Source organism: Magnolia sinica, chromosome 14, assembly GCF_029962835.1.
Source record: "Magnolia sinica isolate HGM2019 chromosome 14, MsV1, whole genome shotgun sequence".
In the NCBI taxonomy this organism is placed as follows: Eukaryota; Viridiplantae; Streptophyta; class Magnoliopsida; order Magnoliales; family Magnoliaceae; genus Magnolia; species Magnolia sinica.
Genome location: NC_080586.1, coordinates 69238605 through 69256731, shown reverse-complemented (window position 1 = coordinate 69256731; position 18127 = coordinate 69238605). Strand labels below are relative to the sequence as shown.

Below are 18127 nucleotides of genomic sequence, written 5' to 3'. Positions count from 1 at the left end.
CTCATAAACATCATGGTGGGCTAGAGGATGGTGGATGATGAGAATCTCTATTCCCATTGTCGTGTGTCTCACTCATAGTTAGCAAAATAGTGAAAAGAAAAAAAAATATAAAAATAATAACAAGGTATGGAAAATATTTGTCTTTATTTCAGTCCAAATCATTAAAATAATATATAACAAAGGTAATAAAAGAAACCAGAAAAATTCAGAGAATGAGAAGTTCGGGTTTTATACGGTTTACATTCTGAGATTTTTTTTGACATGACCTAAGCTTGGGCAACATGTCTAAGCTGTTGATAGCCTTATACAATAATCTATCAACCCAGCTTTTCAGGAATCCCTTATGCACTGAGGTATGTGGGACCCACCAGGATGTGTTAAATCTACTTTATCCATCCACTTTGTTAGCTCATTTCAAGACATGATCAGCCAAATTAAATAGATTCAAAACTCAACTGTGCCATGCCACAAGAGTGGGATCGAATGCCTGCGTGACTGTGTCCTATAACTCCCTAGGGGTTACAAAAGTTTTCGATCAAACTAATGCTTGCTTTCTCTTCATCGATTTCAAAATCTCCTTATGAAGGGGTTGGATGGCTCATAAACATCATGGTGGGCTAGAGGATGGTCTGGATGATGAGAATCTCTATTCCCATTGTTGTGTGTCTCACGCATAGTTAGCAAAACAGTGAAAAGTAAAAAAAAATAATAATAATAATAAGTATGGAAAATATTTTTCTTTATTTCAGTCCAAATCATTAAAATAATATATAACAAAGGTGATAAAAGAAACCAGAAAAATTCGGAGAATGAGAAGTTCGGGTTTTATACCGTTTACATTGATAAAATCGGAGTGAAAAAATAAGTACATATATGTTTGTGTATTACATATAAATGAAGTTAATTGAAATTTTAATGGAAAAAATTAGAATTTTATACAAATGAATAATAACATGGATAGTCCAATGGTGATCTTTTCCTCTCTCAAATCCTTCATTTTTAAGTAATGCTCATATAAATTAATCTATCTCTCTCTTTTTTTCTTTTTTCTTTCTTTTTTTTTAAAAAAAAAAACAAATTCTACTCAATTTGATTAGTGGGTAGCAGTTAGGGGTGTACATCGAGTCGAACCGAGTTGAGCTAGCCTCAGCTCAACTTGGCTCGACCACTAGCTAACCCCAGCTTGAACTCGACTTGGCTTGGTCCTCGAGCCTGACTGGCTAGCTTGGCTTGGTTCGGTCAGCAGGTCGAGCAAGTTTGAGTCGAGTTCAAGCCAAAATCGAGCTTCTGCGACATTTTCACAAATACATGCAGTGCACTTTCAATTTCTTACTGTATGTAAAATAGCAGCTACTGTTTACAAGTATTCATCAAACACTTTATAGGGAACATCGAAATCAAGGAAAATGGTATTTGTTTCATATACATACCTTCCTTGCTATTAGTCGACATTTAGTTGAGTTATTTCATCAAACACTTGGCGACTAGTTCGATTTGAGTTGGGGTTGGATCAGAGTCGAGTCGAGCTTGGGCAAGCTTGAACTTGGTTCGAAGTTTTTTCGAGCTCAAAAAATCAGCTTGACTTGGCTCATGCTCAAATTCGAACCGAGTCGAATCGAGCTTTTTTGAGTTGAGTCGAGCGAGCTAACCAAGCTAACTCAGTTCGTGTACAACCCTAGTAGTGATCACAAATTCTATTTTTAAAATTGACCTCCAAATTTTTTTAATAAAAAGTGTTTAATTAAGTTTGGGCCCCTTCCAAATAAAGAAGTTTGTGTCCAAATTTTAAACATTTGATCAATCCTGAAATCATTTCTTTTAAATACATAATCTAAAATGGAGTTTTGCTGACTAGGGTCCCACTTGAGATTGGACGGAATGGATATAACATAGAAATCACGGTGGGCCCACATGGCTCAAATTTACAGGGATATCTGTGATCCATTCCTTGTTTAGAGACGAGTTGCAAAAACCGGGTTGACCCGGTTGGAGCAACGGGTGGACCGGGCCGGGTCCGAAGACGGGGTCCACTACTGACCTGGGTTTTAAAACATTGACCCAAAGACGACCACCGCAAGTTAGAGGGTGCACGATTTGTGTGTTCCGTACGATACGCTTTAAAAAAGAGCCGCCCAAGGGTAGGTCGCCATAGGGACCTAAACCGGTTATTTCTGCAAACCGACAGCCACGTGGGTGTAACTTTCAGAAGATCCACCCCGTCCATCAGCAAGGCTGCCTCATTTTAACCATTGAAACAAAAAATCACGATCATCCATCAGGAAACTGCTGGGATGAAACGATCATTGTTGGCTTTTTGTAAAACCCACCGTGGTGTTTGTATCCAATCCATTCATCTGATCTTCCTCTCTAGGATGAAATAATTATATAAAAACACAGTTTTCTAAAGTTCGGGTGGGCCATAGCACGTGAATTAAGAGGTTTTAGGTATAGACAGTTTTTAGGGCTCACCTGAATGTTGAATCATCCTGGTTTTTAAGATCAAGGCTCAGAGAGAGAGAGGTTATGTACGTGATGGACGGCGTGGATTCCCCGCAGTTTAAGTCGTTTGTGAAAGTAACCCGGTCCGCAATGTTTTCCGTTAACAAAAGAAACGAGAAATCTATGATACTCAGACAGAGCGTGAGGGATAATACGCGGGCACTTACAAATTCCTTAGAAATCACACATGTGGCACCAATTAATTAAATGCTCGTTTGATCATTTGACTATCGGATACATTTATCGGACGGTTAAACATGAAAATCTTGTGAGTTTTATTTGAGTTAATATATGATACAGATACAATTACACAGTCCCTGTGTATCAAGGATTCAACCGTCATACGCAGCCCGAGTACCGTATAGGATATGACTTCTCCAAATAAAAAAAACCCACTCCGAAGAAAACCCCAGCTCCTCCTCTCTGACCAAACCAAATAAGAGGAGACTGAGAGAGGGAGAGGGAGAGAGATAGAGACAGAGGAGAATGCATTCCTTCGGTTACCGTGCGAACGCGGTGCTAACGTTCGCGGTGACGATATTAGCGGTAATGTGCGCCATGGCTTCTCTCTCTGATAATTTCAACGTCCCATCTCCCACCGCCCATGTCCAGGTATTCCCATCTCTCTCTCTCTCGCTCTCTCTCTCGGTATGTATGTATGGTATAGAGACATGTATCTATGTATGTATGTATGTTGTGCGAGCACCTGTTGTCTATACTATGCTATGGCAAAGCTCCCGATCAATCGATCTGTATCTTCCATTCAATCCATCCCACTCTTTAAGGGTCTCCTCTCCTGGAATTACACAATCATATGAATTAGATGATCATATGGATATTATCATGAAATGGGTGTGTCTCTTGCACGGTGGCCCATGATTAGTCGGCTGGACTGAATGGATGGTCCAGATCAAACTATCATGGTGTCCATATGTCCTAATGAAGGTACTGCTGATTCACGAAAGGGACCTTTCCTATCCCTTCCATGCCATCTTCTCTGTTATGATTTGTACTCGAATCATGTTTATTGCTACAAATCATTCTGCATAAACATTCAGAGCGTGCTTGGTTCATGGTATTACGCTTCATTGTCGTGCATTTCAGCAATGATTACATACTAAAATATCCATCTCTTGGTGTTGTGGTATTTTGACTGAGAAATCCTGTGTTTGGATAGTGGTGCAACCCGGTTATCGAGTCAATGAGATCTCGAAACCTAAACTGCAAAGAAATTAAAAAAAGAATACTCACAAGAACAATAAAGTAGAAAGGGGGAGAATTTTTATTGATATCAACATTTTCTCTTACAGAAACTGACAGGAAAAAAAAAAAACCACACTTAGAAAAATATTCAAATGATAAACTCCTACACTACCACCCCCTTTTATAGATCCTAAACGAATCTTTAATTGAAATCCCCCAAACTAAGAAATCAATTACAATTTATTACAAATAAATTTAATCTTCTTTAATATAGTAAAAGCCTAATAAAAAAGCAAACATGGAAAGTAATAATATCTCTAAAACCAACGCATATCTTCAATCATATCAATTACACCCTTATCACATCTTTAAATCAGCCCCCCATTCTCCCAAAAATAGTAAATTATAATCCTTGATTTAGACTTCGAAATTTATGAATAATCAGCTGAAAAATTAGCACATGTTGGACCTACAGTAGGTTTGGGTGTACCTCTTATTGGGCAATACAATGGACCTATATGGGCCTAAGTGGGCTAGGTCCTACGTTGGCCTGGATGTGCCTAACTGGGCCGTGGGCTTGCATCAGATAGCCACGGAAATAGTGCAATGGTTACAGTGTACAAGCCCTATTCCTTGGTCAACATGTTATTTCAACATGAAAAATACAATTAGGTTTTGTTTGCTTTTCCAATTTCCTATGAAATGCAAAGTAAATGAGCCATCATTATCATTTCCAGGTGTTTGTTTAATTAGGAATCATTACATTTCCACATTATAAAACTACCATTTTCACAGTTATTTGTGGGCGAAACAAATAATGTAAAAATTATCATTGCAGTCAAATGTAAATGATGTCACCACACAATTACAAGAGTAAATAATCATTACCCATTTGCAGCCATTTACTGTTGTAATTGGAAAACCAAACAGGCCCTTAAACCCATGTTTGGATAGGAGATGTCTCATGTAATGTATTGTATGTTTGTAATAATTACAAATTCAAGTTCCTTTATCGTAATACATTTGTATTTGGCCATTGAAACACTAGTGTAAGCAAACACTATATTAATGTAATGATGGCTATAATGCATTACAATAACACCAAATACTCCAATCCAAACACTCCCCATATGTTTGCTAATACCATAAGCACCCAAGGTGCAACACCAACAATGCCTCCACATGTGCCGACACGGTGCTTGCATGGGACGTCATAGACATGCATCTGGTGAGCCACATCGTGTCACTAAGATGGCCAAAGAATGACCCAGTCCGCTCATCATTTGGGCCACAGGATGCTGAACAAATGGGCCACTGGTTTAGCTGTCCGCTTTGTTTCGTACAGTTGTGGCACACCTGATGAGTGGAGGAGCCTGGATTTTAGTCTAGGGAATCTACACTGTGGGACCCAACGAAGGATTGGCTTGGATGTGTATCTTTGCAGAATTATTCTAACTTGTCTTGGATTTTATTTATGGATGTCCAACAATCTGATGTTTGGAAGTGTTCAATTTATTTCCATTGCAGGTTCTGAATATAAATTGGTTTCAGAAGCAACCAAATGGAAATGATGAGGTAAGGCACTACTCTTATCAATTTATGCCCAAAATGGTTGCAACTTGAACCTGTGGTTATTGTGCTGGTTATGCAAGACAATGTGGCAAGAGATTGTGTTATCAGCTAAGATGTTTTCTTTGTTCATGTGGTTTTTACTTTTTCTATTGTCGACTTGTGAAAGTCTTAAAAGTATGTATTATAATTTTCTTTTTGCATAATAATTGCTCAAATTTTAAGCAACTTAATTCTCAATGTCTGATTTAATTTCAAATTTCATTCTTCACATGTGTTATAGAACTCCTACCTCATGGTGTTGACTTGAATGTTTTGATACATCCATGGATCTTATCTTCCTGTTCGCGGGTATTGAAAAACATCAATCAATGGGAGCTCCATTCGATCGGCACAAAGGGACCATTGGTTCAAGTGAATGATGAATATTCTTGGACATGGAAGTTTCATGGAAAATGGATGTCCTTCCAAGTCTAACCAATGACTTAGAGAATTTTTATGTTCCCAAAATCTGGAGCTTGCATGAAGGGAATAGGTTCATAGAGATTACATGGAAGATCTTGCTTTCCCACCTCATGGGAAGTGGAAAATCTTCTTACCCTCTAGGAAATCAAGCTGCAATCGATTGATCAACAGGTGGTTGATAAAGTCTATGTGGCTTAAGCAAATAGCGTGAGGCTCTTGATGTGTCGGGCTCAACATGAGGTATCCTGGTGCTATGGGACTTAATATTTAGGCTATGGAGCAAGGTATTCCATAGTGGTAACGGTGGCCATAACGGTCACCACCATTACCGATACGGGTATCGGCCGTAACAGCCGATATGAGGGCGTAATGACCATTACGACTCCCATAACGGTTGAATTTTTTATTTTTTATACCGAAAAAATCCAGAAAAAACATCTAAGAAATTCAGAATAATCTAAATATTCTAAATATATATTCATTTTTTTGTTTTGAACATGTTTATGGTATCGTAATGGTCCACTTTTTGATGATAGTGTTATATCGGGCTATCTAGTGAATTTATGAACATGGTTATATTCTCTAATGTTTAGACATTACAATTAAGCAGTAGAACTAGAATTTATTTTTTATTTTTTTTAAAATGCATAAATACCACCTTTTTTATTTTTTGAAAAAAATGGCCATTGGAGCTTTTATTCGCCCAAATCGCTTCAAACTATAGTTTTAATCCTAAAATCTATAGTAAAAGTGGTCAAAATCTACTATAGAATAATCTAGAAGAGTTTTCGGAATGGGAAAAGTGAAAAAAGAGAGGAAAAGATGAATTTAAATAGAAAAAGTGCCAATTTTTTAACCGTTATGGGGGTACCGGTTGTTACGACATCCGTAACAGCTGATACGGTCCCAAAAAACCAACTGCCCCGTTTCACCCTTGTATCACGTAACGGTCACGGCCGTTACCCATACGTATCAGCCTTTACAACCGTATCGTAATGAATACAGAACACCTTGCTGTGGAGGATTGGTGGTAGGGACTATTCTCTGTTTTAGTCCTTGTTAGAGATGTGGCTACTGGGTTTAGTTGGGTCTTCTTTTCAGTTTACGGGCTCAACAGGTGAGATCAACGACCCCAATTGGCTGAACTGGACTCAGTTCAAAATAGATGGCGGTTGTTGTGGTGTGTTGGAGGAGATTTTAATGTGATCATGTTCTCATTGGGGACAGATTACTCGAAGTATGAGTGAGTTTTTAGATTGGGTGCTTAGGAGTGAGTTGGTGGATTTTCCAATTGAAGAGGTGAAATTCACATGGACAAACGAGTAGGAAAGGTTGGCAAGTCTAAATTGGTCTTGTTCTTGGCTTCACTAGATTGGGCGGAGAAATTCCCCCTAGTTCACCAAAAGGGGTTGCCTACGACCTTTCATCGATCATTTTCCTATTGCCCTGGAGGTGGATGAGGACAACTGGGCCCGAGGCCCTTTAGATTTGAGCCAATGTGGTTAGAGGTGGAGGGAGTTCCCGATTTTGGTCAAGGAGTGGCAATCTTCCCTTTCGGTTGAGAGACATGCCGACTTTACCCTTTTTTAGAAGCTCAAGCTCCTCAAAGGACAAATTAACACGTGGAAGAAAGAGGTTGTCAACAGTTGGGAGATCCAAGTGGTAGACCTACAAAGTAAGATTCAAGCCTTGGATATTAAGGGAGAGGGTATGGACCCATCTATGGAGGAAAAAACCTCTAGGGATAAACTTGCTATAGAATACGAGAAGAAGCTGAAGGAAGAGGTAATTAAATTGCGACAACGGTCTAGAGCTACTTGGCTCAAAGAAGGAGACAAGAACACTAAATTCTTTTACGAAATATTTAGTGCCTGGGCCAAGAACAATAAGGTTAATAGGGTTGTGGTGGATGGGTTGAGACTAGAGGAAAAGTGGCAAGTTTGTGAAGCCATAGTCAAATTCTATGATGATCTCCTCAAGGGTGAAGAGGTGGAAAAGGCCTTGGTTAGACAATTTATCCTTTAATCAAATCTCAGACGAGGAAGCGGCTTCTCTTAAAAAATCTTTCTTAAAAGCGAAAGTCAAGACAACAGTGGATGTCCTAGGGAGCGACAAGGCACTGGGGCTAGATAGCTTTCCAATGGCATTTTATCATATCTTTGGGAGTAGGCAAAATGTGATCATATCGCTTCATTGATGCGTTCTTCGCAAGTGGTTGCCTGGCAACGGAGTTGGGCGTGTCATTCATTGCCATTATTCCGAAGAAAGAAGGGGCAGAAAGTTTAAAAGATTGTAGATCCATTAGCATCTTTGTGGGCCCTACAAAATTTTAGCAAATATTTGGCTTCTAGATTTCCCTTGCATTGGGAAAAGTCATAGCTAAAGCTCATGAGGCTTTTGTGCCTGGGAGACAAATTCTGGATAGCACTTTAATCGCCCACAAGTGTATAGACTTGCGACATAGGGAAAAGAAAAAATGTATAATTTGTAAGTTGATTTAAAAAAGGCATATGATCTGTGGTTTAAGAACTAGGATTACATGCTGTGCCACTAGGGATGCAGGTAGGAATGGAGAAGCTAGGTTTATGAATGTATTCGATCAACTAAATTCTCGGTGCTTTGAGCAGGTCTCTTGAAGGATTCTTTAAGGTGTCAAGGGTTCTCCGACAAGGGGACCCGCTATCTCCCTTCCTCTTTGTGGTAGTTGTGGAAGCATTGAGCAAGATGTCGAACAAAGGGTTAGTGACGGGGCTCATAAGTGGTTTAGAAGTGAATAAAGAGGACTTTCAAATATCTCACTTGTAGTTTGCCGATGGCACCATTCTCTTTTGCAATGCAACAATAGCTAAGGTGGACATTTTTGAGAAAAATAATTAGATGCTTTTAGGTAGTGTTAGAATTGAAAGTGAATATCTCCAAAAGCAAGCTATTGTGGGTTGGTTTGTCTAAGGAGTAGTTTGAAAATTTTGTGAAAGTTTTTGGTTGCCTAGCAGGTTCCTTTCCTACTATGTATCTTGGCTTACCCTTATGCATTGGTAAGCTGCCTAAACACTTGTGGGACAATGTTATTGAGAGGGTAGAGAAGAAGCTTTCACGGTGGAAATGCCAGTACCTTTCTTTACGTGGGAGGTTGACTTTAATTAAGATGACATTGTCAAACTTGCTACTCTACTTCATGTCTCTCTTCAGGCGTCCGCGGTTTGTTTTGGATAGTTTGGAGATGTTGAGACATGACTTCTTGTGGCAGGGTGCAGATTTAAAGGAAAATTTTCAATTACTGAAATGGGAAAAGGTTTGCAAGTCGTACATGGACGAGTTATGGAATGTGGAGGCCTTGGAGGGAATGAACTCAAGCTGTTGGGCAAAGGGCTATGGAAGTTCGGCTCGGAAGAGGACTATTTATGGAGGGAGGTGATAGCTAAGACTAGGAATATGGCATTCAGGAGGGGGTGGTGGACGAGAGGGCCATCATTTTCTAGGGCCCCAGCAATGTGGAAAACAGTCATCAAAATCGGGACCAAGTTTAAGAAGGGCACTAGTTTTCCTTAGGGCCTATTCGATTGGAGTGAAATACACATAAAGGGCTGTAAAATCATAATAATTCTGATTTTCTTTACTTGTCGGATGCCACCATAGGTAATTATGTGGTCCTGGATCGAGGATCAACATGGTATGCTCTGATTTTCAGTTTGTACAATTGGGCTCTATGGTTTTCTAATATGGACTGTTGGTCTATTCAGACCCATCATGGAGGTGTTCTGTAACGGTAATGGTGGCTGTAACGGCCACCACCATTACCTTTACAATATGGGTCGTAACGACTGTTACGGCCTCATAACAGCCATTACAATCTCTTTTTTTTATTGAAAAAAAAAATCCCAAAAACCTGTATCTGCCCCGTAATGTTAATTATAAAGTATAGAAAACTTGTATATTCCCCATAACAGACAATTACGGAGTTGTTATGGCCTTTATAGGGGACGTAACGTGTCTTTAATGGCAAATACAGGTCATTTTTTTCCATAATGGCTGTTACAACCTTTACGACTCCATAACGTGTAACGGTTGCCACCATTACCTTTACATAATGGCCTTTACGGCACACCATGATCATGGACGATACATGAATGAAATTTCTCTAAGATAAAACAATCCTATCCTCTCAATCTTGGGGCCTTCCATGGATGGAGAACATGGTGTCAGTTAAAAATCTTTGAGAATACAGGGGCGCCACTCTCTCTTCAAACACCTTGCTAGCATCATGATGGTGCGTTTGCCATCATTTATGGGGATTTCAATCATTTTAAATAGGTCCTTAGGAGATGGGAAAATGATCGCTTTTGGAAAGATAGTTAGGTGAGAGGGCACTTCATGAAGAGTTTATGACGTTGGCAAGGTTAGCCATGGATGTGCATATCACTATAGATCAGTGTTACTCAACCTCAGGTGGTAGGGTGGTGTGGTTGCCGTCTTGCTGGAGAAACCTGTTGGACGAGGAACTAGATGAGTTCATGCAGCTTCTCAAAAGGCTTTAAAATACCCTCCCCGATTGGGTTAGTAAGGATGCAATCTTATGGGTGCTAGAGAAGTTAGGCAGGTTCTCAATTAGGTCTTTCTATAGACTACTTCATGGCTGCTCTCCTAGTGCTCCTCCTTTCCATTCCTCCTTTGTGTAGCTTTTGCATGGTTGGTGGGGAGGAACAAAGTGCTCGCGGTAGGTAACCTTTAGAAAAGGAAGATGGTGATCTCTAATATTTGCATGATGTGCATGAAGAACGTGGAGTTGGTTAACCATCTTTTTATTCATTGCGCCTTCGCTACTGAATTGTGGGAAAAGTTCTTGGGTTTGTTGAATGTTACATTGGCGATGTCGGTGTCTACAGAGGATTTCTTTGTCTTGGCACAGAGGTGGAGTTGGAAAAAGAGGGAAATTCTTTAGACACTTGTCATTGTGGTAGGTTTTTGGGCCTTATAGAAGGAGAGGAATGATAGATGCTTCCGAAATCAATGTGGGCAGGTTACTAAGGTCTTTAGAACAGTTAAGTTGGATGGTAATTGGATGGGCCTCCAATATAAAGACCTTTCCAAGTGTCCTCTTTGGCTTGGTTCTTGGTCTGGGTTGTAATTGCTTTTGCCTTTTCTTTTTCTTAATAAAACCATCACCTTAAAAATAGAAAAAATTAAAAAAAAAAATAAAAAAAAGAAGCAACGACAAATGTGAAGACCACTAGTTGAGAGAGAAGTGAGTTTCTAATTAGTGTGGGCTTACATAAGCATTGAGCCTATATCTATTGACTTGATTATGGATGATTTAATGAGGCATTTACAAGAAGTCATGGCATGTGTTGTTTGCAGGTGACAGTTTTGATTGATGAGACAAATGAGTGGGTAAATGCAAAGCTAGAACGATGGAGGGATGAGTTAGAATCTAAAGGTTTTAAAATTTGGTTGGAGGAAACAGAGTATATGGAATGCAATTTTAGCAATAATAGGAGTCGAAACCAGGAATTATTAAGATTGCTGACTAATAAGTACCTCTGAATGACCATTTTTTGCATTTTTTTATCGATAATTCATGAGAGCAAGAGAATGAGAAGGATATTGCTCATAGAATTAGAGTTGAGTGGACGAACTAGAGATGTGCCTTTGGAGTTTTATGTGATTGCTGCATACGAATCAAACTGAAGGGGAGATTATATAGGATAGTTATATTACCAACCATGCTTTATGAGACAATGTCGGGCAATCAAAGAACATCATGTTCACATGATGAGCATATTAGAAAAATGAGGATGTTGAGATGTATGAGTGGTGAAGAATACAATAGGCCTTTCTTCTTAGTTGCCTTTTTTTTTTTTTTGAAAGATAACAATCATTTATTAAAAAAGCTTGCAAATAACGAGCAAAGAATACAACACCCAGATAACAAAATCAAGCCTTAGAAGCGGCTGACACGGCCTTTACATGCACAGCCCACTCCTTTAAAAGGGCTTGCACTCTCGTAATAACCTTATCTGAAGCAAAATCCATTTTGCCCCCCCAGATGGCCCAGAAATTGCCAAAATGAGCAACCGCCAAATCATTTTCCTACTTTCCCTGCTCGACCATGCCAAGCCCACATAAGATCCCCTACCGAAGCCGGCATCACCCAATCCGTTTGAAACATCAATAAGAAGTGACTCCACACTATTAGGTGTCCCGTATTGGTATCGGTTGGCGTAACGGTGACCTCCAAAACCGATACGGATACGGGGCGTAACGGCGATACTTTTTTGCCAAAAAAATATGAAAAAATATGGATTAAATCCGGAATATTCTAAGCATTCCAAATATGCATTCATTTATAAATTGGAACATGTTTATGGTGGTGTAACGGTCCACTCTTTGGTAAGAAGTTGTATCTGATGAATTTATGAACCAGATAACCTGAATTTGACTACAAAATTCATATATTTAATTTTCTAACCATCTACTATCAATGATAGATATATTACAATGAATGTAATATGAAAATATCTTACATTTAGGTGTTTGCAATTATTTTTAAGGGCCAAAATTCATGCGTAAATAGAAAAAAATATATTAAAAAAATATAAAATGGCACCCCAAATATGTAAAATGCACATTAACATGTTCTACTATGATTAACACATCATATGGCATCATTAAAACAGCAAAAGAATCATTAAAAAATGATTTTTCGAATTTTCAAAAAAAGGGCCGAAATAAATGCGTAAATAGAAAAAAATAAAAATAAAAATATAAAATGGCACCCCAAATATGTAAAATGCACATTAACATGTTCTACTATGATTAACACATCATATGGCATCATTAAAACAACAAAAGAATCATTAAAAAAATGATTTTTCGAATTTTCAAAAAAAGGGCCAAAATAAATGCGTAAATAGAAAAAAAATATAAAATGGCACCCCAAATCTGTAAAATGCACATTAACATGTTCTACTATGATTAACACATCATATGGCATCATTAAAACAGCAAAAGAATCATTAAAAAATGATTTTTCGAATTTTCAAAAAAAGGGCCAAAATAAATGCGTAAATAGAAAAAAATATAAAAAATATATAAAATGGCACCCCAAATCTGTAAAATGCACATTAACATGTTCTACTATGATTAACACATCATATGACATCATTAAAACAGCAAAAGAATCATTAAAAAATAATTTTTCGAATTTTCAAAAAAAGGGCCAAAATAAATGCGTAAATAGAAAAAAATATTAAAAAAATATAAAATGGCACCCCAAATCTGTAAAATGCACATTAACATGTTCTACTATAATTAACACATCAAATGGCATGATTAAAACAACAAAACAACCATTGAAAATTGATTCGAATTTTAAAAAAAGGGGCCAAAATTCATGCGTAAATAGAAAAAAATATAAAAAAATTTATTAAATGACACCCCAAATCTGTAAAATGCACATTAACATGTTCTACTATGATTAACACATCATATGACATGATTAAAACAGCAAAACATATTAAAAAAGTATAAATACCTATTTTTGACGAATTTCTGAAAAATGGCCCACCGAGCTTTGATTCAAAAAAATCTGTAATATAATGTGTTTTTATCTCAAATACCTAGCCAAGGTTGGTCGAAATTAGTAGTAGAAGGAGTGAGAAACAGTTTGGAAGCAAGACGTTTACCGAAGCCGGCATCACCCAATCCGTTTGAAACATCAATAAGAAGTGACTCCACACTATTCCGGCGAAGGCGATATGGATGACCTGACCCCCAAATTTGGGTGATGCCTTAAAAAAGTTTCTTCATAATTGACCCCCAAATTTGGTGAACATCCTTTTGCAACCAAATAGCCCCAAAATGCTCAATGAAATCACCAGATTTTCATCTACATTGAATGACTGGATTTCCACTAGCAACCTACAAAGTGTTTGTCAAATGACTGGACTCTCCCATATGTAATTTTTCTCTGGACTCAGAGCAATGAGTTGTTCCTGAATAGCATTTCTCCAACATTCATGGCTCATAGCATCTTCATGAAACAGATACACTCCAGGATGAGAAGTGGAAATGCGTAAGAGCAGGTCATTGATGATTGAATAGGATGTTCAGTCTCATCAGAATGCTGAAGAGGTGTAATGAGATACCAAGCAACCTCTTGGTGGGTCAGCTTGGGTATGAGTTGACTCGATTTTGTTGTTGCATTGATGTTCAGCTGTGGGTAACTGGTGAAAAAGAGTGAGGGAAGTGAAACAAAAGATAGAATATGTAGTAAGGCAAATTAGGTTTGGTCTTTGACAATCCTGGCGCCATGAAAAGTATAGAGGCAATTGGGCATGGATGATAAAAGTCAATGCACAAGTAAACTTTGTGACCGAGACAACTAATAAATGCAAATGAGAATTGCGAAATCCAATGGTAATTCCATTGTTTGGTGTTGTTTATCATGAAAGTGTTAAAAGGTTAACGGTCAAACAAGTTGTCTCACCTAACTGTAGAAATTAACATTTAACATGCTTTTTTTAAAAAAAAAAAAAGTTCGAAAGAGATTGATTTTTATTTTTATTTTTTGAAAGGTAACATCATTTTATTAAGAAACCACCAAAGTAAAGCTAGGGCAGGGAGAAATTACAACCCAAACAATGCCGATAATTACAAACACCCACTGATTTTAACCTAGACATTGAACCCACATCTAATTTAACCCTCACCACATCTACGACTGAGCCACATTTTTTTTGCGGAAGCAATGGTTTTTCCTTTTCCCCCAAATAGCTCAAAGCACGACCATAAGAACTACCCACCACACCGCCCCAACTCTGCCTCCATGCCAAGCCCAAAGGAAGCCTTCTATATTGTCTAGCATTACCTAAGCAATGTTGAAAATGCCAAGGAAAATGATATACACCTCCCGAGTAAAAGCGCAATGGATGAAAAAGGTGATTAATCAATTCAGCGTCTTCCATATGCATTTTACAAATGCCGGAAGAGATCGATATCCATGTTTTTGAGGAAAACCTTAGAAATGGAATTCGCTTTCCATGCCTGCATTTTTTTTTCCTCAAACAAGGGAGAAGTAGATTCTTTGGAAATCAAATTTTGTTTTCAAGGTTTTCCACCTTCCCTGACAGCCCCTTAGGATACGTACAAAGTTGCACAAGGAACTTGCACCTGTCCATAGATGCATGAGGTCGGAGGTTTGGAGGTGAGGTATTTTGAGAAAAACTTGCAGAGAGTGACCAATTTGTGATGTGGGGAACCGTGAGATGAGTTTGACTATAAATTTCATGGAACGCCCATTTGATGCAGCCTAAAGCAGACCATATTTGCACTGATGAACTGTTGGCCTATTTGGTGGGTCACTGGTGCCCGAAAAGGTAGTCTTAGTTCAGTTTTGGTTTCCTCATTTATTTTCCTAATTTAATGGGTCATTGTGGGTTGTGGGAGTCTTGTGGTGTCCATACTGATCACATGTGTGGATTAGAATGGATTTATAGGTTGTGCACTCTTTCTCAAGGAACTAGAGGTCTTTTATTTTAATAAATAGACCTTATGACCTTTCTTAAGAGTTAGGAGGGAGTATATGTGGCTAAAGTTTGGAAGGTGTTAGAGCATTCCCAATGGTCCAGGAGCACTCCACTTGCATCTATTAGGGGTTCTCTATGTGGAGTCCTTTCCATGTAGGTATCAAGATAGTGTACCACTTTTATAGGAGTTCCATTGTGTGGGCATGCTTTTTAGGTTCTTCTAGTTGGAATGACTAGAGCTAGAAGCCTTATAAGGCATCTGATTGGGTTATAAGAGGGGCCCTCATGCTACTAATTGGGATTTGGGTTAGATGATGGAAAAAACAATTGGGAATTCGTAGAAATAACTGGCTGTTAGGGCCTTTTTGGATAGTGGGAAAAGAAAAGAAAAATGTAATGATAATCCAATGATGATTTCCAAGATTTCCATGATTTCCATGAGCACTATTGATGCAGGACAATTAACCACTTGCTCTAAAAGCTTGAACTGTTACAGTATGGCGAATTAATCCCTTTATCTCATAGCCCAGGCCCCACATCGCATGGGTTAGGACCTTGGCCAAACCCCCCTCATGGGCCCCAAATCACATGGGTACTGCCTCACACGAGCCGCCCATCCCAAGTGTGTCCCCACATCCCTCAGGCTACCCCACTCGAGCCCGGTGTGAAATGCGCATTAATCACCACCTGTGAGGAGTCTCAAACACAAGACCTCCCCCGTGGGCCCCCAAATCACATGGGTCACCTACCCCGAGTGCGTCCCCTCATCCCACGGGCTACCCCACTCGAGCCCGGTGTGAAAATGCCCCTGCATTAACTATTAAAACATGGATTCCAATTTGGGGTCTTGTTTGGCTAGCAATTGGTAATCTCATAAAGCTCTCACAATAGTCACCTTGTATTTTATGTGTGAAAATTTGAGTATGGTGTTTGGGTAATGATTACTTTTTGAAATCCAATATTTCCTTTGCTATTCAATCATAGTGAAACTTCCTGTCATGGGAAAAGTCACCCATTTTCTTTATTTTTCCCACTATCCAAACAGACCCTAAATGTAATCCCTAAAGTAGAAATTTGTGATAGGAGACTTATTAATTGTCTTTACAACCCTTTTGATGCCTCCCATTGGTTAAATGGGCCCCATATTAAATCATTGTCATGATCATCATAGGAATTCTATAAATTTTTACAAGCATCATCATGGGAAATTTGGGGTTGGCTTTGCTATAAATTTTAAACAGGAATTCTCATGATTTCTTGGCAAAAGTTTGAAGATTAGCTGCCCACCTAACATCAACTCTCTTCATTTATCTGGGCTGGGGACTGGCTGGCACAATCTCGGCCAGGTGAAGTGGAAAAAGAGTGTTCCCTGTTTATCCCCACCCCCATGGGCACACGTTGTATATAGGTGTCTACTAGGTCATCTCGTGGACCAAGTTTCTATGCCACTAGTTGCACTTCTAATGAGTTTATACCTTGCGTAGTCTCTAGTAAGGATTTTGAGTCTATTATGCAATTGGTAGATACCGTGCAGTGTGAGGAATGAAAGGAAAGTTTTCCTGATGTATTTATTCTTTGCTTTAAGTTCTTGTCTATGCATTTGATCTGTCAAATCCTAGAGCTCAAGCTTAACATTTCCAACCATTGTTTTATGCAGGTTAGCTTGACGTTAAATATATCAGCAGATCTACAATCGATGTTTACATGGAACACAAAACAGGTCTACCAGTAAAGAAATGTTTATTTACTGCAATGTATTCATGAACTTCTTTTCTTTATTGAGAAGATCTGTGGGTAGTCCTTTTTTTTTTTTCTTTTTTCTTTTTTATTGTTCTTGCGTTCCAGGTTTTGTGCTGCTTTAAAACCTGTAAATAATATTCACTGTCACGCCTTAGGGACAATTTGGATGTGCCCAAAGATAGGGGCTGTGTCTGCTTTTTCTGTGAAACCAATCCGCTCTGGGTTTGGAGTGGTTCAGGAAACGGAATCACAGAGGGATTAATCTCTTCCCATTTTTCCACACCAAAACACAGGGGATATAAGAACTCACTTGCACTGGGTGAATTGCATCCCTTCCCCTACCATCATGAGGGGAACTTCAAAATGCAGTGGATGTTTTCAGGCTGATAAGATATAATCTTGGCTGAAACTCCAGAATCAGCGGCTCTGCAAACTCATGCTTGTACAGTTGTCTAATGCTAATTTCTGCTGTATTCAACTCTAATATATTTACTCTCAAAGTTCGGAGTTGGTTAAATGGTCATGAATTTCCAAACATTCTTTATAGATATTAGAATTATAAGTTACAGGTGCATTATTGATGTCTAGAATGTTATCAAGATTGGACAAAGCATGAAGCCTTCTCAGTAGCTTGACTTGTGTGTTCTATGCTTAAACAGTGAATTATGTAAAACTATTTAAAACATATTATTTTGCTTTCACCCGCTTGGATGAGTTCAAAGTTAATTTAAGATGACTTTGCTGTTTACATCTAACTCTCTCTAGTACTGCAGGTTTTTGTCTTTATAGCAGCTGAGTATGAGACCCCACAGAATACTTTGAATCAGGTAAGCTTTGGTGCATCCGTCATTTGATCTTTGGCCATGATATTTTTATTTTGGCGTGGAAAGGCTGTGAACCTGAACCAGTAGTTGTGAACTGTTGCTCCATAGAATGACAACTTGCAAATTTAGTGCTAATTATAACTAGAAAATATGATTATATTTTCTTCTGGACCTGGTTCGAAACTTTGAATACCAAAGAGTTATATTATACATACATGGTTAAGAATGGGCTTTCCTATCTCCACATTTTCCTGTGTTGTTGGCTCCCCCTTTGCTAAACATCTTTGGGATGTGGTCATGAGG

General features: G+C 38.6%; 1 protein-coding gene across 1 annotated transcript in view; it reads left to right on the top strand.

Moving 5' to 3' along the window:
- Nucleotides 1-2896: 2896 nt before the first annotated feature.
- LOC131226087 (signal peptidase complex subunit 3B-like) overlaps nt 2897-18127 on the top strand; it is a 33853-nt gene continuing 18622 nt past the window's right edge. The window contains exons 1-4 of the mRNA XM_058221772.1: nt 2897-3111; nt 5230-5277; nt 16918-16980; nt 17774-17827. Of these exons, the coding sequence (XP_058077755.1) occupies nt 2986-3111; nt 5230-5277; nt 16918-16980; nt 17774-17827 (291 nt within the window). The 5' untranslated portion in view covers nt 2897-2985. The remainder of the gene's footprint in view (nt 3112-5229; nt 5278-16917; nt 16981-17773; nt 17828-18127) is intronic.